The following is a 26,608-nucleotide window of genomic DNA, read 5'->3' as shown; positions in this document are numbered from 1 at the left end:
GGAGAGGGATGGGTCTCCATTGTCTCGGCAATGAAGAGTCGCCTCCTTTCGCTATAAGAGATATTAGACCAGAGCATAAAGAGGCCGGCATAACGCCTGTGTCAAAACCAATACGGCATAATGAGCCCTCTAGAAAGTCCCAATCCACTCCGTCGTAAGCCTTCTCAAAATTGAGAAGGGGGATGACCAATGGATGATTAGCGGATCTAGCCCACTCAACGGCCTCGTGGAAGCAGAAAATGTTGTCTAGGATGCAGCAATCCTAAACGAAACCATTCTGAGATTCATGTATGATATCCGGCAAAAACTCTCGGAGTCTATGACTGATCATCTTGATCATCTTAGCTAATATCTTATATATCGTAGGAAGGAGAGGGATGGGTCGCCATTGTCTCAAGAATGAAGAGTCGCCTCCTTTCGCTATAAGAGATATTAGACCAGAGCATAAAGAGGTCGGCATAACGCCTGTGTTAAAAATCTCCTGGAACCCTCGAAGCATAGGAACGTGCATTACATCCCAAAAAGTCAGATAAAAGGATCTCGACAAGCCATCATCACCTGGGCATGTCACAGAATCAAGATTGGATACTGCATCATGCATCTTTGTCTGTAGTAAAAGGACGCATCAAGCTGTGGCACATCTTTGCTGTGACTCGTCTATGCGTAAAGGACCAAACGTGCAGTCTGTCCTCTAGAGCCTCAGAGGAACATACATCTGCAGTGAACAACTAAGCATAGAAACCAATAGCAACATCCAAGACTGTATCTGGAACAATCTACAGCTGACCAACCTCATCTCTAATGGACCACATCGATGACCCTGGAGGTCTCTCTCTATGTGAGGCAAAAAAACCTCTGTTCATCCTATCAGCCTTGGCAATTCCGAGGAAGCCTTATGGGTGAACTTGGTGTGTGCAATCTTGTAGCCTGCGAAGCTCACTCTGCTACTCTGCCATCCATATTGACAAAACAATGTCTCCAGGAAACTCCTGTAGGAGGCTCTGGGAAGAAGCTAAAGGGGCTCTGAGAGAGCGCTCTCGCTGTTATAATGCTCTCTTGGTAGCGGTGGCAAGAGTCCCGGCAAAGAGTACTGGACTGAGAGATCCTCTCTACGAGCAAAGATGCATGTGACACAGGGGTGGCCTCCTCGCTGCTCCAAATCTACTGAATCTATAGGGCTACCTCTTGATCAGCTAGAATCTCTTTTTTTTTCACGCTAAAAAGCCGGTTGGTTCCCTTTCCATTACTTGTAAAGATTTCACAAAATACCGCCTTAGGCCCATTTCTGATACAAAACAGGGAAAAAAACCCCTCAGCAAGCTAAAGCTAGGAGATACATGAGATGATGAGAGGAAAAACCTTGTAGTACAGAAGATCTGATCAAAACAAAGCTGGGTACAAGATGGCAACAAGTGGTAAGGTGAGGTGTGCCGACACAAGTCGGCGAGTTCAATGACCATAAGGCGATAGGCCTATGCTAACCCAACTGGTATCCAGATCTGAGTCCTAAAGCGTAGCTGTACAGTATCTGAAGCCTGGAGAAGTCAAATCCAAGGGACAGAGAATCCCCTCGGTGTCGTGTCAATCATCTCCTACATCCATGATCTCAACTCGCTCTCCTGAACTCCCAAAACAGAAGCTGTCTCTCTCAAAGTCCATAGCACAAAGGGAGTCAGAAAAGAGATGTCATGTCCCAGGGTGTTGCAACCATGAAACTCCAGTCCATGTCAATTTGCCAACTGAGTCAAGAGCCTCGCATACATAAGCCTCTATCTCCTCATCAGGAAGGCCTGCGTTGTAAAGCTACTGCTCTGTAAAGGCCTCCAAATCATCCTGGCCAGCCTGTCTGGTCCATGATGCCATAGGGGAATTTGTCCAAAAGGGCGCTCTCATGGTGAGAGCTCCTCGGCCCTCAAAGACCGGTCCTCTCCTCTATGTGGCTTGAAGCAGGATGTAGTCTATCTCGAGAGGGCCCGGCCTGATATGCTCGACAGGAGATCTCCAGGGTCCATGAATCAAATAATCGAAGGGGGCCATGAGGAGGGGAAGAGAGAGGGTGGAGGAAAAATAATAACCTCTGCATCAGCCCCTGTGGTGGCCTCTGTCTCAACTGTTGCTGTCTCCTCTACTCTGGATAATACTACATCCCCTGAATGAGGCTCCTGTAGGTGTGTCTCTGCAGCTGAACCCTCATTCTCTAGAACTGTGGCTCCCCCCACGCCCGAGGACTGATCCTCCTGTAAGGCGCTACCACGGGGCTTTGATGCTGGGGGTGTCTCTGGGAAGGCTGAGGAACGCGTGCTGCCTTCCTCCTGTACACAAGGAGAGGAGGTGTCGGTTTGTGCTGGTTTGCTCTGCTTCTGGCCCTGACTGCAGGTGTGATTCTGGGTGGTCTGCTGGGGACCAGGAGGCTGTTGTGGTCGCTCCGGACGACTTTGACCCTGTCTCTATCCTCGGGGTCTCCGGGAAAATCTGGGACAGTCCCTCACCAAGTGTCCCATCGTATGGCAGTAATGACACTGGTTCAGCTTGCCCGTGACTGTGAGCTGTTGGGTCCGGATGGCTCCCTCCCACTCAAACTAGAACGACTCAGGGTAGCTCTGAGAGGGTATGGTGGCCACCTTCACTGAAGGTGCTGCTGCATCCAGGATGAGAGTCTGCCAATGGGGTGCCAAAGATGGATCCGAAATGCTGAAGAACTGCAGGTACCCGGAACTAGGGAGGAAGCTCCGGAAAGGAGAGGGTGACTCGAAAGTGGGGAATTCTGGTGCAGCTCGTCGAAAGTGGGGAGGTCAAAATCTGGGTACCATGGTATAGCAAAACGCATGAAATACCGTATAGAGAGTGGAGACTGTGCTGCTACAGAGTGGGCTGCTGAGATGGATGAAAAAGTGACAAGGAAGCAGCCTCTGCCCAACATCGAAATCCGAGAGATACTCTCTGTGGGGCTGAGCCTTGCTGTCAACCAATCCTGGATTTTCTCTCTGTGCCTGGGAGTGGAACCTCCTACCAGTCTGCACATAAGGGCGCGCTTGATCAGAATCTGATTTTGCATATGAATGCAACTCTCCGCCTCTTCTTAGAATCTTAGCAGGGAATCGCCTGATGTTGATCCTGCCATGCCAGGAGGGGGGGGAAGAGTAGGGGGATGAGGTGGAAAAAGAGAACCAAGGCAAGGAGGAAGGGAGGATGGAAGCGACGCAGGGATAGAGGGATGGGGTTGAGCGCGCTGAGCAGCAACGGGAGGGGGGCTGCGCGAAATGGTAGGGATGAGAAAGCGGGACAAGGTTGGGCGGGATAGCAAAGGGCGACAGGGCTGACGCGAAGGGATAAGGAGGAGCGATGGGAGATGGAAAGAAAAGCAAGGCAGCCTGCGATGGGAGATGACAGGGCAGCAACGGGAAAAAACAAAGGGCAGCGCAATGGGGGAAAAAGGACAATGCAAGGAGGGGCGCAAAGACAGCAAGACGGGGAGCGAAACAGCGGAGGCAGGGAGGGGCGCGCGCTCACGTAGGCAGGGTTCTCTCTCTCTCTCTCTCTCTCCTCTCTCTCTCTCTCTCTCTCTCCTCTCTCTCTCTCTCTCTTCACGGAAAAGCACATTTCTGATAAACTGTGTACAAAAGTCCCTTGAGGTGCTATAGATGGGGATAGCCTGCCTCAAGGGTGTACTCTCTGTAGAGTGGTGAGAGTGCTCAGGATGTGCTATAGATGGGGATAGCCTACCTTAAGGGTGTACTCTCTGTAGAGTGATGAGAGTGCTCAAAATGGAGGAGTGAAGGATGAACCACTGTGGTGGCTGATAGTGCCACTGAATGCTATTCCCTCTCATAGGGAAGAAGAGGGAAGTGCGCGCCCATCGTCTCATCAGAGATGGTCTGCACTACGCAGCTGAACTGGAGAAACCAGAGGATGCGGACCACTGACTGCTGAGAGTGTGAATCAAATATGTCCAGGTAGAACAGAGGACCTCCATGGCTGTGGAAGGAGTGGCACTCAGAATATGCATGCATCTGGCACGCCACACGTTCCACAGAGCTATGCTGACAATGGTGGAGAAAGTCTCGTCTCGAGGAAACACCTCTATATCTGCAGGAAGAGGGGGAATCATACACAGCTGGCCTCGCATGTAGCCTGCAGGTGTCAGCATATAGACGGGATCTGTGGCATGGCCCTGGAAAAAGAGGTGGGGGCCGAGGCCAAAATGCAGCCAAGAAACAGAGCCCCAAGTGAGAAAACCATGTTGTATTCCTGCATGACTCAAGAGAAGACTGACAGCCTGCCAAAAGGGGCCAAAGGCGGGGCATGACCATAAGCAGTGGCTGATGCTCTCTGGCTGCTGCAAACATCGCTAGCATGTCCGGTCATGTCCCATGGAGCTGGACCATACACCAATAGCAAGCCCAGCATGGGCGATCAACCATAGAAAGAAGCATATCCGGTAGGCGATCATTAAACTCCAGATAGCGGTCCAAAAATGACGCAGGAATGAGGGGTCGAGGCCTGCACGCAGCCACATCGGAAGTAGGGTAGGCTGAGACCACTGCCTGCTAACCAAGACTGCTCTCGCACTGCGGACTGTGTAGGCAAAAAATGAGGGGTCTGAGGCACGAGCATCGTGGTGGGACCAGGACCACTCGCCCGGATCCTAGTGTAACTGACTGATGGGTCGGCCGTCCCAGACCCACAAACGCCATAAGGATGCATCCTCAATGGGGAAAAAGGGATCAACCTCCCGCTTTTTCCCATGGGAACCAACAACGCGCACTAGCTACCAGGAGTGGTCGGGGAGGATAGGATCAACCAGCTCAGAAGAAAAGACTATCCTGATGTGGGGAGCACTGTCCTGAGTGCCGGCTGGGGTGAAAACCCGCCGATGATATCTCGCAAAAAGAAGGGTGCCTGAAGCATCAAAGTAACCCCACCATCCTGCGTGTGGCTCAATCTCTGCGGCGCCGGAAACTATCTCTCTCCATCTAGGAGGAAAAGCAGACTCAATCTCCGCTAAACACGTGTCTATAGCACGGCCAATATCATAAATCTCAGCAAGCAACTCTACCGGGAGGTGTCGAAGCTGGAGCCAATATAAAACTGAATGAGCTGGACCGTCATCCCAAATGGCCCAATCAATGTGCATCCGCTGGCCAAGCTGGCTACCATCTGAGTCCAGAAAGTATGCATTCCATATGAGGGGCTGTCTCTCTATCTCCTCTCTACAACGAGGCTCACGGCGGATAAGCACAGCCCTCATGGAACGCCAAATCCTCAATAGGGACTGCATAAAAGGTGAGAGTCGAGCAGATGATAGGGGAGCATCAGTAAAGGTTAAGCGGATGCTCGGAATCCATGAATGACCGTCCCGCACACCATGCCGAGGATGTACAGCCTGAAATGCTGAAGCGAGGAACTTCTTCCAAGGTTCATTGTCGGGGAAGAGACCACGGACAATGAGCTTGGAAAGAAGCGCGCGGCTCTTAAGCTCGGACCCAAGGTTGTATCCGTACGTACGTACGGAACCAATCCATACGATACGGTGCTGTACGTACGGATTGGTTCCGTACGTACTCTTTTTTAATAATGTGTTTTTTCAGGCATCGAGCTGCCGTACAGAGGCGAAATAGGCCAGCGAAAAAGAGTATTACCCTTAGGGCATAAATACTTTGTGACTTGTCTCAAAGGCTAAAGCCATGAATAAAGTAGTCTTCGAAATCTTCCAGAGACCAAGTTATAACAGTGAGCGCTACACAGAGAGAGCTACAATGCACACAGAAAGATACAGAGAGAACCAGTGCAACACAGAGACCCGAATCGACGCGCGTTTTCGCCTTCTTCACGTTCTTCTCGAGGTATGCTTTCTCCTGTGCGCATTCTTCGCGCTCTTCTTCGCGAGAAATCGCTTTTAATTCCGTTTCTCCACTCTCTTTTCGTGTAGGCTTCATCATGCCGCGCAAGACGAACCCCAACTGGGCACTCCACACCAATGTCTTGCAAGTGGTTAATACACCGTCTCAGCAAGGGTCAGGCACGCGGCTATGGACATGCAAGTATTGCGGAGAGCAGTATACCAGCTCCATCACACGTGTTATGAGACACCTTACAGGGATGCAGTGCACCAACCAGTGTGGTCCATGTCAGAAAATTCCCCAGGAGATTAGGGATGGATTGATTGCAGAGAATTATGCTGCCATGGGTAGTGAAAGCAATGTCAGGGGTGGTGCGAGTACGCAGGATGCTTTGCATGATGCACTCGTTGGACATGTTACAGGTACAGGTACGCATGGAGAGGGTGAAGGCTCTCCAGCCTCTACTAGCCGGAAGAGGGCACGCATAGGAGGAGATGAGGAGGATCTCCTGCCACATGGAAAAGGGGGAACGGCTGACCCCAGGTAGACCACTTTGCCTTCTAGGGTAACATCGCAATCTTGGGTGAAGGAGAGGCAAAGGGTGGCAGAAATGGAAATTACGCGCACTCTGATTGAGTGCAATATAGCCTTCAACGTGTTGAGGACAGATCAGTGGAAAAGAATGGTGAAGGCTGTTGCACAGGTAGGACCTACAGAGACTTGGACAGGGTTGGATTACCAGAGGATGCGCACGACCATGCTAGATGAGCAGAAGGCTCTTATTGACAAGGCCCTCGTCCCTATGAAATCAAGATGGCAGGAGTTTGGGTGTACGATTATTTCAGATGGGTGGGCAGACATTCCTCGACGGCACATAATCAATATCCTTGTGTCATCTTGCTTGGGCACCTACTTTTTGCGCGCAGTGGATGCAGGGAGGGCAGGTGAGAAGATCACAGGAGAGTTTATTTCAGGCTATCATGGAGGTTGGGCCAGAAAACGTTGTGCAAGTAGTGACTGACAATGCCTCCAACTGCAAGTCAATGGGAGGAGTGATGATTGAGGCAGAGTTTTCACACATAGTGTGGACTCCATGTGCTGCCCATTGCCTCGACCTACTTATGGAGGATATTGCGAGGCTTCCTTGGGAGCAGCCTGTTGTGGCAGATGCTATGAAGATCACCACTTTCTTCCACAAGAAGCATGGAGCACTTGCTATATTTCGGAGCCACAGCACATTGGATATGGTGAGGCCCTCGAAGACCAGGTTTGCCTATATATACCTGGTTTTGCAGAGGCTCTAGAGATTGAGAGATCCTCTTCTACAAACTGTTGTGGATCCGAAGTGGCGAGACATGCATCATTCTCAGGAGGAGCGTACACGATACCTGCAAAGACGGATACTCGACGACACATTTTGGCAGGAGGTGCAGAGCCACTCAGTGGCACTTCAGCCTGTGTACGTCCTCCTTCGAGTTACAGACATGGAGGGCTCCACCTTAGGCCTGGTCTATCATTTGTTTATGCAAATGAAAGACCATGTCTCTCAGTGCTCCATGTTGACTGCTGAGCGGTAAGCGATACTGCCTTGAATTTTGCTGAGTCTTTATTTTTAAACTCACCAATTTCAGAGTATCTGGATTCTGAATAATTATTAATGTGTATTTTCAATTTTACAACTTTCAGTCGTTCCGACATCTTGGAGATTGTAGATAGACGATGGACATTCATGAGCCGTCCCATCCGTGCGATGGCTGCCATGCTCCATCCTCTCTCTCGCCCACCAAATGTATGGAACGATACTGCACTGGGTCAGAAGCAATCGGATTATGTTGGCATGTTGTTCGATGAGGAGCAGCAGCTACTGATTGATGGAGAGTTCACCTCATTCATGACGGGGATTGGTCGCCCCCCCTGACTAACCACAGTGACCCTTATTCTTTCTTATACACAAAAAGAATAAGGAGTCCTCAGTCACAAACTTGTGAAGTACTCCACCCACGCATAGTTTATCACTCTGCACTCATCACACATGCACCCACACCGCACAGCTTCTACTTTGGCGTGCTCTAAATGCCAACGCCATCATCGCCTTTGCCTACAACCCATGGTGCTGCATGGTGTAGCTGATGTTGGTGCTCATGGTCATCACGTCACTACTTATTATGGTAGAAATAAGCAGAGTAAGCTTAGAGTCTATGGTGGGGGGCCAGTATGACATGAGGTTCTTGAAGAGACTAGTTCCTTATCAAATGTTTCCACAAAACCTCACATACTCTCTACAAAGTCTTAGTATGAATATATGTGTCCTGACTGAAGAGAAAGAAGAGGCAAGAGATCTAGGGTGAGGAATAAGCTAGTTAAGCAGAAGGTTAAAAGTGCCAAGGTAAAGGAGGCTACAACAATGGCGGAGGAGAAAATTCAAAATTCGTAGAGTTACCTTGCAGCACCATCCATAGGGCCAAACGGTTGTGTGATAAAATATGATAAAAATCTTTCTAGTTCACTAGAAGGTATTTGTGAAAGATCTACTTTGCAGCTTTTGTGGCAATTATATGAACAATTAGGTGACAAATCTTAAGTTGCACAAGTTATATATAATAAGGGTAGCTCAAGAGTGGCTCCAAAATGAACTCACAAAACTAAAAGAAACTCTTAAAACTTCATATGTATGGCTTGTAGTTTTAAAGATAAAGAGACACTACAGCACTGTAGGAGAAAAGCAAGTATACGAGGTAAAGGCACATTTCCTATGGTTTATGGAGCTTGGGTGAGGATGGTGGAACCTCCTCACCATATGCAAGTATGAATTTTTCCTTTTTTTTACCACAAGCATCCCATGCACCTAATGCATTTCTATGAATCTACAAAATGCATAATTTTTAGTTATTTTTGCTCAATACATTGGCTAAATCCTAGTTTCAATCATGTGGTGAGGTAGCCTGGGAAGAGAACAACTTTGAGAGGAGCAATGTGCTACATAGTCTTTGTGAGGTTCCCAATGTAACGGGTTGGGACGACTTTGATAGATAGACTTTCCTTGACACTCAAGTTCCATTGACGACACCTTGTCCCTATTTAGAGAGCAAGGATACAAGCAACACACGAGACCAAAGTCCCTATCCTACATGGTCATGGTCTACAAGGCCTTACCATACAAGCCAGGTCGGTAACCCGAAGGTTATGACGGAGTTAGATTCTTGGTTCTAACCTAAACAAGTACTACCTTAGCTACGGATCACGCCTTTTTCCCCACGTTTAAGAGACACGGCCGCCTTCCATAAAACCTTGGCAATATTAAATCTAAATCTTCCCTAGCTAAACTCTATGCATTGCACGTTGTGAAAAGTATGCGACCAAGTCTACCGAGATATTGACATGAGGATCATCATTGAGATTAGGACGACTGCCCTAATCTCACCCTTGGGGGTTCAAGATCTACTCCAATTCCTGTCGTGATTTCATGTGTTCGTCAAGTCCTATGGTTAATTTGAGATTAGGACAACTATCCTAATCTCACCTTGAAAGTCCAAAATCTACTTCAATATATCAGTTTCATGAAAAGCACCCGACTTATCGGGTCCACCCGTCATAATGAATGGTGCCGTCAGGACCTCCATTCCCCCACTTTCCACACCACAACTCACCCAATAGCTTGTTGTTTAATTACTACCACACTGTTTGTTATTTACAAACAATGTTCCTTAATTATTTATGTACATAGGTTCATTAAGACAGCCCTTCAAACATCACCAAGACAATTGATCAACCAAGTTCTAACAGAACATTCCTAATAGAATTCAATTATAATTTACATTCTTGTCGCTAACCGCGGACTTCCTCTGCTTAACCAACAGAGCCCTTGCAAAGGATTTCTCGCTAGTTGCGATGTGCACAACCTCCCATCTTGCTAACCGCAAGGCCATTCCACTAACCACGGAGCATCTCGCTGCCCGCGACGCATCTCGCTACCCGCGGCATTCCGCTAACCACGGAGCATCTTGCTAACCGCAAGGTCCAAAGAGTTGATAACCTCAACTTATCATCCACTATCCGCGGGAACATCTTGCTACCCGCGAGTTTCATCAAACAATCAATTATCATTCAAAACACCTCGCTACCCGCAAGTTTCATCAAACAAGCAATTATCATTCAAAACACCTCGCTACTCACGAGTTTCATCAAACAAACAAATATCATTCAAACACCTCGCTACCCGCAAGCTTCATTAAGCAAACAAATATCCTTCAAACATTTCCTTCATCATATAACTCTTCAATCAAGATCAAACAGTTTTCTATATCACATCTTATCTCATCGGACAATTCCTTTCATGAACTCATAAACTATATGCTTAATCACATTCCTTGAGCGAGTACGAAAATTTCTAGGCTTATCCATGGAGTCAATATGCATGCAATGCGGAATCATAAACTCTTATTACCGGATTTATCATAGGTTCGCTTACACCTTGCGTTAGAGGTTGGTCGGCCTCAAGATCTTCCATCATCGCTACTTTCGGTTGTTCGACGGTTGGCGTGAAAGATTCCTTCTTTTGTATCTTCCTTGGTGGAGGGGCATGAGCGTCCTTGGAGCTTCTCATCACTCGCTTCGGGGCCATCGCGGCGGTAGGTAGACTAGAGTAGAGAGTGCTTCGTTTCGTGAACGCAAAGAGATCTTGCTTCACCACTCATCGCGTGAAGAAGAAGAAGACAATAGAGGGCTTCTCCTCTCGCCGTGAAGAAGACAAGAGAGAGATTCTATAAGGGATGTTACGATGACGAAGATGGAGAACTCAAGGGAGAGTAGTCTCTTCACAGAGAGCTTCAACCTCTAGGGTCTCCCAGCGTCTCCCATTGTGCCTTTGAGAGTGAGGGGGAGGGGCTCTTATATAGGCTTTCCATGGCCACAAGAGGGTCCTAAAAAGTAGGGAAATGTTTGAAAGAGCTTAAAAGAAGTTGGGAGAGTTGTCGAGATGTAAAGAGAAGTTTTTTTAGACGCGCAAGCTAAAAACGCGATTTTCTCTTAAAGTGAATTTTACAATTTTATCCATGCTGCCTTGTCAACGGGACCTATTCCCGTCGTTTTAAGTAACTAGATGACCATATTCTGAGTACATATGTGAAAGTTATGGCCAAAACAAATTGCAGACAGTGTCAGTGTCTTGACAGCTTCTACACATACAGCTTCCTGAAGACTGTTGATGTTGAAGAGGATGAAAGAAATTTTGATGGTGGCCTTCATGTCATGCTTTGAGTACATGTCTAATGTCTCACATTAACTTATAGATCTTAATGTGTACATGTCTATAATTAATGAGTTCGGGGTCCGAACAACGTTCTGAAAATCCTAAAGTGCGTCTTAAAATTTAAATAAGACGATGGAATGTATCTTCAAGGTTAAAAACCAAGTTGTCCTATGTCAAAAGTTACAACATCACTTGCTTGGCCTTCAACTTTCATAACTAAATTATCGTAAAACTCTTACACGACATCCGTTTTTAGATCCGATCGATCCATTAGGAACCTCTATGAAATAAGAAAAATACAAATCTCAAATACTTTGCAGAATAACTGAGTATCTCTATTGATGCACTTAGGGTATGTTACAAGCTCCCCAACTAGGGATTCGAGATGTCCTCATCTCGAGAAAATCTCTAGTTAACTTCACCCTCCTAGGTTGCACTCTTCTCAAGATAATCTTCCTACTGCAATAAAAGTCTTCTAAGGATTCTAATCTCGAAAGATTCACTTATGCAGTTCTAAGATTCTATAAGATTGAAATTCTAACTCACTCTAACTTGTCATTACAATCTGGTCCATCATTTTGGGGTTACGTCTACCAACATGATGCATTGGATCTTTCTCTATTGTCTCTCTATTGGCTAACTTTGGGCACTTGTTTTGATAGTGACCCAACTTGTTGCATTCGAAGCATCGAATATCCATCATTGAAAAATTGTGTGCTTTAGCTGCATAAGCACCTTACTGATGTCTAAGATAGAAAGATCTTTGTTGTTCCCTATCATCATTGAAACCTTGATCTTGGTCAATTCTTCTCCTTGCTCCCATTGAAATATGTTCTTGTATCAAAGACTTGGCATGTAAGAGTGCATCTTGAACCGTAGTCGGCCGCATTGATTTCAATTGTAAACTAGCTGGCTCATTAAGTCCTTGACAAAATTGTGTAACTTTGTTGCTCAATATTAATCTTTGGGGCATAACGTTGCAAGATCACAAACTTAGAGTAGTACTCTTCCAAGGTCATTGAAAGTTGTCTCAGCCTAAAGAACTCATTTGTCTTCAAAGCTTCATGCGCAGGGGGTAAATATCGTTCTTTCATCACTGCTTGCCTAATCTCAGCCCAGCTCTGGGAATCCTCAAGTATACCCATATCACGACAATGATGCTTCCACCAAAGTTTGGCTTCACCCGAAAGACGGAACAAAGCTAACATAGATCTATTTGCAGCGGTACTCTTTGCTGCAGAGAACAGTGAAGAAATCATCCAGAGCTTCAATCCAAGCCTCTGCTTCCTTTTCAATATTTGTTCCTTCTCCCTTGAATGAAGGTGGTTGCATTTGCTTAAGTAACAACTTCCTTTCCTGAACTTCCATATATATAGAATATCTTGGGCAATTCCCTGACACATAAGTGTTTATCAAACTTTTGGTTTGACACAACAGTAACTATCCATCTCTAATCCGTTGTAAGTACCCCTTACATAATAACTCAGGCTTACCCAGCCAACTCAATCTCAATTCTTATCGCCATAAGGCTAAATCGTGCAATCACCCAATCATATTGCAGTGACTGTCAATCAATCAATCAATTCTTATGACAAAGAATCATTAAATCACCCAATCATATTGCAATGACTTATCCAGTCAATCAATCAATTCTCACGACAAAGACTTAACCAATCCCTTGTCCAATTATTATTACAAAGAATTAACCAGTCTATCTTCCAAAAAACCAAGAATTTGTAGAGCAAATCATTTTCTATGAAATCATAGGCAAACAAATTCAAACAATTCAATCACCTAGAATTTATTAACCCAAACAAGAATGATGTAACAAGCCAATAATCTAACTCCTAACACTGGGCTCTGATACCAATTGTGAGGTTCCCAACCTAACGGGCTAGGACGATTTTGATAGATAGACTTTCCTTGATACTCAAGTTCCATTGACGACACCTTGTCGCTATTTAGAGAGCAAGGATACAAGCAACATAGGAGAAGAAAGTCCCTATCCTACATGGTCATGGTCTACAAGGCCTTACCCTACAAGCCAGGTCGGTAACCTGAAGGTTATGATGAAGTTAGATTCTTGGTTCTAACCTAAACAAGTACTGCCTTAGTAATGGATCACGCCTTTTTTCCCACGTTTAAGAGGTGCGGCCGCCTTCCATAAAACCTTGGCAATATTGAATCTAAATCTTCCCTAGCTAAACTCTATGCATTGCACATTGTGAAAAGTACGCGACCAAGTCTATTGAGATATTGACATGAGGATCATCATTGAGATTCGGATGACTGCCCTAATCTCACCCTTAGGGGTTCAGAATCTACTCCAAGTCCTGTCGTGATTTCACATGTTCGTTAAGTCCTATGGTCAATTTGAGATTAGGACAACCATCCTAATCTCACCTTGGAAGTCCAAAATCTACTTCAATATATCAGTTTCATGGAAAGCACTCGACTTATCGGGTCCACCCGTCACAATGAATGGTGTCGTTCAGGACCTCCATTCCCCCACTTTCCATACCACAACTCACCCAATTGCTTGTTGTTTAATTACTACCACACTGTTTGACATTTACAAACAATGTTCCTTAATTATTTATGTACACAGGTTCGTTAAGACAGCCCTTCAAACATCACCAAGACAATTGATCAACCAAGTGCTAACAAAACATTATTACAATTTACATTCTTGTCGCTAACCGCGAACTTTCTCTGCTTAACTAGTAGAGCCCTTGCAAAGGATTTCTCGCTAGCCGCGATGTGCACAACCTCCCATCTTGCTACCCACAAGGCATTCCGCTAACCACGGAGCATCTTGCTAATGGCAAGGTTAAAAGAGTTGATAACCTCGACTTATCATCCGCTATCTGCAAGAACACCTCGCTATCCGCGAGCTTCATCAAACAAGCAATTATCATTCAAAACACCTCGCTACCCACGAGTTTCATCAAACAAATAAATATCATTCAAACACCTCGCTACTCGCGAATTTCATCAAACAAACAAATATCCTTCAAACATTTCCTTCATCATATAACTCTTCAATCAAGATCAAATAGTTTTCTATATCAAACATTATCTCATCGGACAATTGCTTTCATGAACTCATAAACCATATGCTTAATCACGTTCCTTGAGTGATTACGAAAATTTCTAGGCTTATCCATGGAGTCAATATGCATGCAATGCGGAATCATAAACTCTTGTTACCGGATTTATCATAGGTTCGCTTACACCTTGCGTTAGAGGTTGGTCGGCCTCAAGATCTTCCATCATCGCTACTTTCGGTTGTTCGACGGTTGGCGTGAAAGATTCCTTCTTTTGTATCTTCCTTGGTGGAGGGGCATGAGCGTCCTTGGAGCTTCTCATCACTCACTTCGGGGCCATCGCGGCGGTAGGTAGACTAGAGTAGAGAGTGCTTCGTTTCGTTAACGCAAAGAGATCTTGCTTCACCACTCATCGCGTGAAGAAGAAGACAATAGAGGGCTTCTCCTCTCACCGTGAAGACAAGAGGGCTTCTCCTCTCACCGTGAAGACAAGAGAGGGCTTCTCCTCTGGCCGTGAAGACAAGAGGGCTTCTCCTCTCGCTGTGAAGAAGACAAGAGAGAGCTTCTATAACCGCGGGACGTTACGATGACGGAGATGGAGAGCTCAAGGGAGAGTAGTCTCCTCAGAGAGAGCTTCAACCTCTAGGGTCTCCCAGTGCCTCCCAGTGAGTGAGGGAAAGGGGCTCTTATATAGGCTTTCCATGGCCAAAAGAGGGTCCTAAAAAGTAGGAAAATGTATGGAAGACCTCAAAAAAAGCTGGGAGAGTCATGGAGTTGTAAAGAGATTCTTTTTTATACGTGCAAACTAAAAACGTTGTGTGACCATTGTGCATAACCATGGTACACGTCCAACATGTGTAATGGCATGCTGGGTATCATCTCCTGTTTCCACATAGCCTTTCACATCCATAGGCTTCATATGCTCAAACCATTCACCATGAGAAGTCATATGGTTTGATGCTCCAGAGTCCATATACCAAGTGTTATCATTTTCAGCATTTGTCATCATAGATCCCACAACATGTTTCATGGCAAAAAAGTGATTTACGCTGCCATCATTACTGCTTGATGCATAATTTCCACCACCATGTTGTGCATAATGTCCACGATGTTGTGCTCTATCCCCTCTCAAATCATTTTGTTTGCGGAAACAATCACGCGCCATATGACCAAATTTCCCACAGTAATGGCATTCCACATCTTGCATAGATGTTTGTTGGCCTTGCCAACCTCCTCTACCACAAGGATTACCTCTGCCTCTCTGAGGTGTATATCCATGACCACCTCTAGCACCATATGAAGGCTGAAAATTATGTTGTGGTGACCTTGCCATCCACGACCATTACCACGGCCACATGATGCAAATCTCCCCTGCCTCTAAAGTCTCTTTGCGAATAGAAGCCTGATTTCTGCCATCATCATCATGGGTAGTAGATGCATCCTGAAAAGAATCACTGAGTTTGATTTCCTCAACAAGAAAGAGTGAAACCAACTCATCAAAGTCTGGTAAACCTGTACTCCAAACCGAGATAGATGTATCAAAAGATTTATACTCCTTGCCAAGACCACATGAGGTAATGTCTACCAAATCATCATCAGGCATGGGGGCATTGATTGTTGCCAATGCATCTGCATACTTCTTTATCTCTTACACATAATCATGGATGCTCCTTCTATTACGTTTCACATTATGAATCTGTTGTCGCAATTGAGACTTACGAGCACTCGTGTCTGTATCAAACAACTTTACCAATGTATCCCATGCATCCTTGGGATTCTCAGCATCATGTATGTGTATGAGTATGGCATCCGAAATACATATAGACAGATAATGCAACACTTTGTATGCTCTTTCTGACCATTGCTTATGAGCTATAACCTGCTGCTGCTGTGTAGGTTGTCGGGGTAGTTCCGGCTCTCGCTCAGCACCTGTAATGAGATTCCAAAAACCTCTTCCCTTCAGAAAACTTTTGATCCTATACTTCCATGCCTGGAAGTTCTTCCTATCCAGCTTTTCACCCACAATCTGTACTAGATTATCCGACATATTGCTCAATGCAAATACACCTTCCGCACACGTCCAAATCTGTAAACGAGCCTTCCTCAGCTCAACCACACTCCAATGAGTGTTCCAGATACTCCAAAGTAGTCAACAAACTTCAATTTTGATGTAGAAAATCAATTTGTATGTATCCAAAATGAACTGGTTTACGTAGTCCAAGATACTCTGCTTTAATGCACTTTCCAAGGCTCCAAATTGCAATGTAGTGGTTCAATCAAGTGTGTATAACTTGCATTGACACCTAAACATCAATGTTGAGTATCAACACCAACCAACATGCGTACATATCAATTTTGTCAAACTCCCTTCTCTATTTTGAGAAAAACCAAAAAAACCAGTAGTAAATTTGCTCTAATTTCTTCAATCCTTGTCCAAATTAAGTAACCAGGCATTCATTAGCTTAGCAATGATGTCCACTAACTCCATGTAAAAGGAATTAGACCAATTATTTAAGACCAATGAGTAATTGATTGATTAATCACACTCTGTTTCTCTGCAACCAACAGACAGCCTGTTTAATCAGCTCATTTTCAGCTCCATAGATGATAATTGCTCAATCCAATCATATATAGCAACCTCCTTGGGTATGTGAATTACAAATTTGCTAAGCCAATTGTGGAATTGATCAAGTGAAAGAGTTGATTTGTGGCCTCCTCGCATCAAAAAAATGAAAATTCTGTCCTGTTTCTCTGTATGGACTGTGCCGCTGCTGTAGGGGATTTAGGAGTGATTATGTTGCTAATTGATGATGCTATTAGATGCCTAACACACCTAGGCAAGTGTACAATCCATCAATGCTCTGATTTTTGTCAAATTTTAACTTGCTCCAAATTCATCAAAATTTGATCTCTTTTTCTATGTTTTGTGAGAGCTCAAAAACCAGTAAATTTCACACATTCAAATGCATTCAAGTGTAGGGCATGCATATGAGTTGCCAATACATTCCTCCTTGTTAGATACATGTTTCTTTGCCAGATTTGCATTTATTTTCACCATACATCACCACTTTCAAGCTTCAATGGAAAGCTTCCAAAAAACCAGAATTTTTCTTTGCTTTGGGTTGTCCTAATTTGCTTGATTCACCTGCAATCCGCTTAAGGATATCTAGAATACCTTACCCGGTAGGCCAAGCTCTCAGATCTGATAGAAATCGGTGTGCTCCAAGCTTCACAGCTTCTTCTCCCTCTTCTCTCACTCACTCATAAACCCTAATAGAGAGCACCAGGCTCTGATAGCATATTGAAAAACAGGTAGAGGGAGAGGAGACATACACACAGGAGAAAACCCTAATGTATATTGCAAACCCTAACCATAGAGGGAAGCCATCTCCCTTCTCACACAATGCTTAAAGCCATAATCCATAATACACTAGACACACACTGTGTTGTGTCCACACACATCTAACCCTAGCTAATGTCCACACTCTATGACGCGGTCATGTATGTCTCACATGCTACTACCTAACATGCCAGCACATAGCACAGTTGGCACACACTGATATCGAGCTTGAATCTCAACAAAATTTTGTTAACTTGATCGTCAGATCAAAATCAAAAGTCTTAACTTAGTTTCGGATTCGGTGGGTGTTTTGAGTGCATTTTTCCTAAACTGGGCACATTGTCATTGATTGAAACTGACGAAGGAATTAGGTGTTGGTCAATAGTTTGAATCAGAGTTTTAGGTCTGGAAAGGTTCTTCCTAAACTATCTTTCTTGAAAGGTAATATTTCAATTTTTCTTTTTCGAAATTTCGTTCATTGAATATTTGCTTACAGATTTCTAAACTAAACATGAATTCCTAGGAGGAATAAAATAATCATTTATCTCGATCTCTGACTTCAATAGTTTATTTGAATTTTCTCATTCCCATCTTAGTGAATATGAAATGGTAGAATTTTCTCACATATTATCTACTTATTCAATTTTTTAATTTTTACGAAAATTAACAGAGGATTAAAGAGAACCCTTATTTAATTATAAAGATTCTATATACATCTATTTATGCATGAAATCTAATTCTAATGAAAGTCACACTTTTATCATCATAAAAATCATTTATGATGAAAATCACTCTTTTAATATGAAAGAATTTCTTTTATGCATCCATTTATGCATAAAAATCATTTATGATGATGAAAATCACTCTTTTAATATAGAAGAATTTTTTTAATGCATCCATTTATGCATAAAAATCATTTATTATAAAAATCACACTTTTAATATAAAAAAATATCTTTTATGCATATGTTTATACATACAAATCATTTATGATGAAAATCACTCTTTTAATATAAAAGAGTTTCTTTTATGCATCCATTTATGCATAAAAATCATTTATGATGAAAATCACTCTTTTAATATAAAAGAATTTCTTTTATGCATCCATTTATGCATAAAAATCATTTATGATGAAAATCACACTTTTAATATATAAAAAATATCTTTTATGCATATGTTTATGCATACAAATCATTTATGATGAAAATCACTCTTTTAATGTAAAAGAATTTCTTTTATGCATCCATTTATGCATAAAAATTATTTATGATAAAAATCACTCTTTTAATATAAAAGATTTTTTTTAATGCATCCATTTATGCACAAAAATAATTTATGATGAAAATCACACTTTTAATATTAAAAAAATATCTTTTATGTATATGTTTGTGCATAGAAATCATTTATGATGAAAATCACTCTTTTAATATAAAAGAATTTCTTTTATGCATCCATTTATGCATAAAAATTATTTATAATGAAAATCACACTTTTAATATTAAAAAATATCTTTTATGCATACAAATCATTTATGATAAAAATCACTCTTTTAATGTAAAAGAATTTCTTTTATGCATCCATTTATACATAAAAATTATTTATGATGAAAATAACACTTTTATAATCAAAATTAAAATTTCAAAATTCTAAAGAAAGTAATATTTTTTTAATAAAATATTCTTAGTATGCATTTTTCTATACCTAGGATGAAAAATAACACTTTAAGAATACATATACGATGGGATTTACTCTTTTGAATAAAAAAGTAAAACTTATTTTTCACAATTTTAGAAAAATTTTGCCATAACCTCTTTTGTATGGCTGATCATTTTTTAATTTTTAACTCTCTAAAATTAATTAGAAGTTCACTGAGAGTATTTAAATCATTCTACTGTAAACATTTTCTACTTTATCAAAGAGAAACATAATGAAAAACTTGATTTTATCTATTAATCATTCATCTAGGATAAGAATGGTTGGATTTACTAAAGAAGAGAGGGGAATGCCTTTTTTCAATGAGGCATAACATCATATTCAATTTAGAGAAGATAAAAATCATAAATGAATAGAAAAGAGAAGAATCTCAAACTTACGAAGGAATTTGAGAGCTTTCCTTTGGCTTGATGGTTGGAGGGTTCTACTCTTATTAAAACAAGAGTGGCCACCAATCTTTAGAAGAGGGAAAAAAACTAATGAATTATGAGTAAATTCACAGTTTTCTGGCTTTTAGGAGAAGTAGGGTAACAGTGAAAAAACACTATTAAGCTTCAACAAAGGAAAAGGCTTCTATTTATAGAAAAAAGTCAACTGATTCTAGAATTTTTCAGATCAGTTTAGTCAATTTTTGATCATTTTTTAGTCAGTTTAGTCCACTTTTTGGATCTAGTTGAAACAAGAGAGAGGAGAGATAAAAATATCTCATTATTTGGGAGTTTAAAATTCTCCCACACATGTGAAATAGGCGCCTCCTTCATGAGGAGAATTCTCCTATACTGAGGTGTCAAAAATGCATCATTTCATCTAAATATCTTTCTTTTTTAACTATTAACCTTGTCCTTAGTCAACTCTTCATCTTATGTGAGTATTTACTCATTTTTTGGGAGATTTTTCTTTTATTCTTCTATCTATCTCTTTCTTATATTTGGATGAATCTTATTGGTCCATAGGAACCTTAATTTAAAAATTTTTAAAAATTTGGACCCCTAGGATAATGCCTCTTGAACAGATTATATTTAATTTTTAATGCACCTTCTGAAAATCTTTTTGAACTTCTGCTTAGGGAAACTTATTTTAATAAGATGAGATATTTTTCTATCCAAAAATATTTAAAAACTTTATTATTACTCTCTAGAAGATTTTCTCTCTCTAGGCCAAAACTGGTAGAAACAAGATCTTTTATATTTCTGAAGAGGGATTTGATTACAAGGAAAGATGCTAGACATCTTGAGAGGCTGGGGAGGAATCTTACAGGAGACCTCTATAATGTCGATGCTGGTCACCATATCATTTTCACTACCTTTGGGCCATAAGTGTTGGAATGACCGAAATTCACTCAAAAGCCATGTAATGTATATTTTACTTGTGTGCTCGTTACTTGTTTATTAAAAGCACACCACGAGATTTTAGGTAGATAGTACTATTTGTGGATTAGGTGTTTACACAAGCTAGAGTGGTTGAATCAACCTTAGGACCTACTTGTTTATTAAAAGCACACCACGAGATTTTAGGTAGATAGTACTATTTGTGGATTAGGTGTTTACACAAGCTAGAGTGGTTGAATCAACCTTAGGACCTACTTTTTAACTTTGGGTGCCAAAGAGTGTAAACCCTAGCAACCACATATAAGAGACAAAATGTAACTCTCACAACTCATTCTTTTATGCTAATTCAATAGAGTGCTCTTCTTCTCTATCTACTATCTTTTGCTATTACTTGCTTGCTTGTTTGAGCTCTTATGTGTGCTTTCTTGCTTGCATGTGAGAGAGTGAGTAAGAGATTAAGTTATGAGGAGAGTCGAGTTTCCATTAGAGTGCAGTGGTGATGGTGATGGTAGCGTGGAGCTTTCGGGTGTGGTTTCCCAGCAACATTGTCTCCTACAAATCCCAAGCTATAAGCTTTCACGAGGTGATTGACACACCCCGACTATGTATTTGTGTGCTAGGCCATGGTAATTTGGTTTCTCGGTTGAGATGTTTGTGCTGCTAAGTGTGGTTGGGCAAAGCACCACAACATTGAAATGTTTCCTACGTTCTTTTTATGGTGCAAAGGCTTTCTACTACTGCTGGGGAATAGCAACAATGCATTTTGCCCCACAACATTAAATTGTTTCCTATGTTCTTTTTATGGTGCAAAGGCTTTCCACTATTGCTGTGGGGAATAGCCCCACTGCATAGCAACAATGTATTTTGAGAGCTAGTGAATGGTTAAATTGATCAACTTTTTTATTTTTACAAGAAAAGAGTAGATGGGAAATCTCAAAAGAACTTTGATTTTGTTGCATATTCTTTCTTTCATTGCATTATTTTGTTATCTTAGGAATTATATGTTCAGTTTTTCATGTTATCTTGAAATTATGTGTTCTTTGATTCCTCCAATTCAAGTTTTTTGTTCAATTTTGCATATTCTATTTTTTGTATTTTTTTAAATTTGTACGTAGAAAACAACAAATTGGGCTTTAATTTAAGAAATTAGGTGAAATAGACCTTGAAATTGGTTTCGAGACATAGGGTTTACCCAATTTGGACTTCTACATAGAGAAATTGGGTTAGAAACAACGATTTGGGATAAGATTTGCAAACCAATTTTTTTAAAAATGTTTGTAGGTTTTTTTGCATTTTTAGATTAGTGTAAACTACACAGATTAACCTATTTTAATCCACTTGTAATTTGGCCACAAATTATAAGTCTTTTGGTTGGCTGCATTTAATGTGTTCAAGATTTAGGTCCCAAGTCAGAAAAAAGGGAATCTTAGAAAACTCTAAAAACCCTGACCACCTCTTTTCGAGTAGTGGTAAAATCGAAAACCATAAACCACAAACTGAAAACCAAAAACCAAAAACCACAAAAGTAAAAAGAAAAAAATAAAAGGTGAAAAGTTAAAAGTAAAAAATAAAAAAAGTAAAAAGGGAAAAGGCCCGCAGGCAAAAAAAGAGAGGAAATGTTTTGAAGAGTGCACGCACAAGTTTGCCTATTATGGGTTTTAGGCCATTACGATGATCATTTTGGTGCACTTCATACAACACCCAAAAAATTGTAATTTCCATCTTTGGGTGAGCTTGAAAGAAGTGCATGCACAACCCTTTCCAAAGTGTTTAGAACTGTTTGAAACCCACTTTGGGGCAAGGACTTAAACCATTGGCCGGCTTTACCATCTAGGGTGAGGCCAAAGGCACTCACCTTAACTTGATCGTCCACATGGCCAAAAGCTTCACAAATCTGGTTAAATATCTTTATTCTCTAACACCCAAAAAAGTAAAAATTTAAAGTTTTTTTTTTTGGCCATTCAGTTTCTTTGCCCTTACCAACAACTGTCCTCACCTAGGACACTACAAGTACACTGCCTTATCTAGTGGTAAGCACCACACCACTAAATATGGCACCTTTGAGCCACATGTCTACGGTTACCCCCCCACAGTAGCCACCATGAACCCCTTATGCCTATCATATCTAGTATTGCCATTCCAAGAAGGGTCACATCCCATTCTAGTGCACCCATGACACATCCCTTCCCTAGAGTGAGTGTGCTACGAACTCCTGCTGTGAGATTGACTGCACTTAATGCCCACATGACTAAGGCACCTATTGGGGTGCTAGTAGGTCACGTGACTTATGTTGCACATCCACTCCCACTCCCACTCCCACTCCCACTTGGATTTAGACCAATGCATTTTCATGCAGTGCCACGTGTTGTTCTTGCACCTTCTCCTATTATACCAGCACCAGCTCGATCCATAGACCTAGTTGCTTTTGCATAGGCCCTAGGAAGAGCGATAGTGGAGAGATTAGTGCTTATTGTGAGAGATGGCAATCAACATAGCCATGGAAAGGCTGCCCAAATACCCAAGGTAACTCATAAATTCATTGGAGATGGTGATCCTAGGAGACATTTGAAGGTATTTGATCAAATGTGTGAGGCACTAGGAGAAGGTAACAGGGTTTCTAAAACCAATGCCTTTAGTCTAACATTAGATGGTAAGGCTGGGGATTGGTATAGAACTCTCAATGTCAAGGAATGCTTGAACTTCACTACTCTTAGGAGACTCTTCTTGAAGCATTTTGTGCATGAAGGAGTCCTATGGGGTGTAGCTTCACAGCTACACAAAGACAAGAGAGAAGAAGAGGAGTCGGTTTGAGATTTTATTAGCTGGCTTAAGCATTTGAACTTTTGTTGCCTTCCACATGAATGCTATTCGAATAATCAACTACTTTATATATTCATCCATGAGCTTAAACATGAAACGATCTATAATAGCTTAGTCATTAGAGGGATCACTACATGGGATGAAGTCACAAAAATGCCATCCAACTAGAAGATAATCTAATGGTGAAAGGACCCAAAGCATTGGATTCTAAATCTGTTACTTCCAGAGTCACGGGACATAGTGCTTCTATAGTTAAATCCATTACTAAAGGTAACACTTTAGTAGAGATCAATTTCACAGATTTCATAAAAGTACTCCAAGAGGGAATGAAGGCCAATAAAGCTCCTGAAAATGTACATATGTATCCAAGGAGAGAGCCTCAATGGTGCTCAATGTGCCAATAAGGGCATTCGACCAGTGAGTGTCTAGTCCTAAGCTTATGGTCACAAGGCTTCATAGTGCCACACGCATTTACAAACCCTTGCTAATGCTTCCAGACCTTAGCAGTTGGCTTTACCAACTCCATCACAACCACAAGCCATAATGCTTGCTGCAACATCTTAAACCAATGCTGAGAAAACTACACAACAGCCTATTACAAAGGGGATTTACAATGCACAAAATGTGTTGTTGTCTCCACCAATTTTGGGACCTCAACGTCCACCCTCGAGGATCACACTATTGAACCACATAGGTTTTGAGGAATCTTTTGAGTATCTTGAATACAAGGTTTACTTGGATAGTGCGTCACATGTCAAATGAGGTCTCCAGAGAGCTTTATCCAGACTAATGTGTAGTCGATGTAAGAGGGAGCGTTAAACCAGTATACCAGCTATTCGTAGTAGGAAGAGGTCAAGACTTTAACAACTCTACTGTCAAGAGAATGCCTCTTCAATGTTATCATTGTTAGGGGCCACACCGAGTCTCTGAGTGTCCCATCAGGAACCAACCAGTCACCCAAGCTTCATCTTCTAGCATGCCACCTTCAACTTGTAATCATTGTGGAATAGATCATTGGATGAAAGATTGTCCAATGAAAGTTGTAATTGCAAATCAATAGAATGGTCCTACCCTCACACCTCTCAACATGATTGGAGTGGGTGGTCAAACTCAGAGATCAATTTTGAGAAACCCTAACCCAACAAGACTCATGGCTCAAAACACACATGTGGAAAAGAAAATAGAAAGCTTGGCTACTTCAGTTGGGCAAGATCCAAAAAGAAGAGGGGCCATAGAAGAAAGAAATCCATAAAAGGGGGGAAAATTTGAAAAAAATGGAATGAGTGAACCTAGGAACACCTAACAAATCAGTTTACATCATGAATGATATCGATGAGGATTCCAATTCAGTGTGGACACATAGGCTGGTTCTGACCAAATCATAGACACTCAAACAAAAACTAAGGAGACTAAAAAGGAAAGGATACATGCCATCAAGAAACCAAACAAAGAGAAACTTGGCTCATACCCTGACCCTATAAAGAATTGGAACAATATCATAAGCTTAGGGATATGGTCACACATACTCAAGAGGAGTTATAACCAAGACCAAAAAAGTGAATATCTGGCGCCATTCATCCAAGCAGCCTAAAGCCCATTCGTCCAAGCAGCCTAAAGCCCATTCGTAACCCATAAACCATTGGATATACCTTATGTCATCCTTGAGGTCAGTGAGAACTCACCTGTCCCAAGCATGGATTCTGAACTCATAAACCATTGGATATACCTTATGTCATCCTTGAGGTCAGTGAGAACTCACATGTCCCAAGCATGGATTCTGAACTCTTTGTAGGAGAATGTTTAAATATGATAACCTTGAATCCATTCAAGAGGTGGAGATTCCAATCTCACCAACACCCTCATATGGTAGAGAGGTGATGGGTAATCCATTGAACATCCCTAAGTTGATAGAATTCATGGCTTCAAAAACTGAGACCATAATCACTGCACGTTTGTGTGGAGACCCTAAACTCTTTGTTGCCTTTAAATCTCTTCTTAATGGGGAACTTAATGTTGGGATACCATCCTTTATAGACATGCATAAAATCCTTCCTTCCTATGAGACTACACCAGAGCATCAAATGGATGAGGATAATAGCAAGTTTGTGGTGGTCAAAATACCATTAAACAAACTAGGACAATACTTTGAGAGTGATGAGACTAATGTAACCCTCTTTGTCTCACTACAAAGGGAATGACAGTAATGGGAGTGATATTGGTGGTGTGGCAGTGAGTTTAATCACCGAAAAGTGTTGGGAAAAGATGGGTAAACCTCATCTTAAAGTGTGTGACATTGTTGTCAAGATGGCGGATGGAATAATTGCCAAACCTATTGGGATGCTACGAGATCTTAGGATCAAGGTGATGAAATATTGGGTGAAGCATACCTTCATCGTGATGGATTTCTCAAAACAGCCAGACTCTTACGAGATGATCCTAGGAAGATTTTTTATGCATGAAGCTAAAATGGTCTATGATTGGGCAAGGAACCATGTCTACTTATAGTTTGATGATTCAATCCTTACAGTTTGATTGATCATGTACATCCTATAGGTAGTGATGAACTTTTCAGCAATCAATCAGATACCACCATTGATTCTGTTCCATTATAATATTGCTTCACATGCAAGAAGGACACCAATACAAACTAGGGACCATCCCAATCAAAAGTCATAGATGAAGATGATGATTTAAATTGGATTCAAATGATGGCCACCATAGACACTTAGGGAAGGCGAGGATCAACATGGGTAACACCGGATCGCGATGAACTCCCCAAAGTTATACCATTGCAAATGATGAGTACCATGTACTCAAACAATAAGGAAATCAAGGAGTATAGTGATCTTGAATCCACATGGCAAGAAGATGCTGACTCTTATAGTTCTAATTCTTACACCTCTAGAGAGGAGTCTACAAATAATACAAAAATAGAACCAAAGCCAACACGAGGAAGTGATTCCGAACCAAGAAAAATTAAGACAATTGAAATAGAAATAGAATCAAATGAAGAAGCTTCTCACCAAAACAAAAGAACACTGAAGAAACAAGACAAACAAAAGCGTTACAAGATAAACATGCACAAGAGGTTATAAGAAATAATAACCATGGCCCAATGGCTACAATACATTAGTGCTATAGATGTTCATCAAAAGTTTATAAACAATTGGGGAGAAGAGTTACAAAGTCATGTATTGTAGGCCACCCCCAAATAATATAGCCCAGGTGGAAGTCTCTAGCCAACCCAAACTTAGTCGTTTGGCCCAAAGGAAA

The 26,608-nt window shown here is 41.8% G+C and overlaps 1 protein-coding gene and 1 pseudogene across 7 annotated transcripts in view; both read right to left on the bottom strand.

Moving 5' to 3' along the window:
• The window catches only part of LOC147635804 (uncharacterized), a 116,499-nt gene extending 105,754 nt beyond the window's left edge, over positions 1-10,745 (bottom strand). For all 7 annotated transcript variants that reach the window (XR_015266712.1, XM_086803228.1, XM_086803233.1 and 4 more), the window contains exon 1: positions 10,285-10,745. Coding sequence is in view for 5 of the 7 variants with exons in the window: in XM_086803228.1 (XP_086659354.1) it covers positions 10,285-10,461 (177 nt within the window). In the remaining 2 variants the exon portion in view is untranslated. The remainder of the gene's footprint in view (positions 1-10,284) is intronic.
• LOC147635805 (uncharacterized) lies at positions 4,145-6,810 on the bottom strand (annotated as a pseudogene).
• Positions 10,746-26,608: the final 15,863 nt, after the last annotated feature.

This window comes from Cibotium barometz, chromosome 9 (assembly GCF_041138505.1).
Source record: "Cibotium barometz isolate CiBa-2024 chromosome 9, ASM4113850v1, whole genome shotgun sequence".
NCBI classification, from domain to species: domain Eukaryota; kingdom Viridiplantae; phylum Streptophyta; class Polypodiopsida; order Cyatheales; family Cibotiaceae; genus Cibotium; species Cibotium barometz.
Note: the sequence above shows the minus strand (reverse complement) of the source record. Positions and strands in the feature narration are given on the sequence as shown.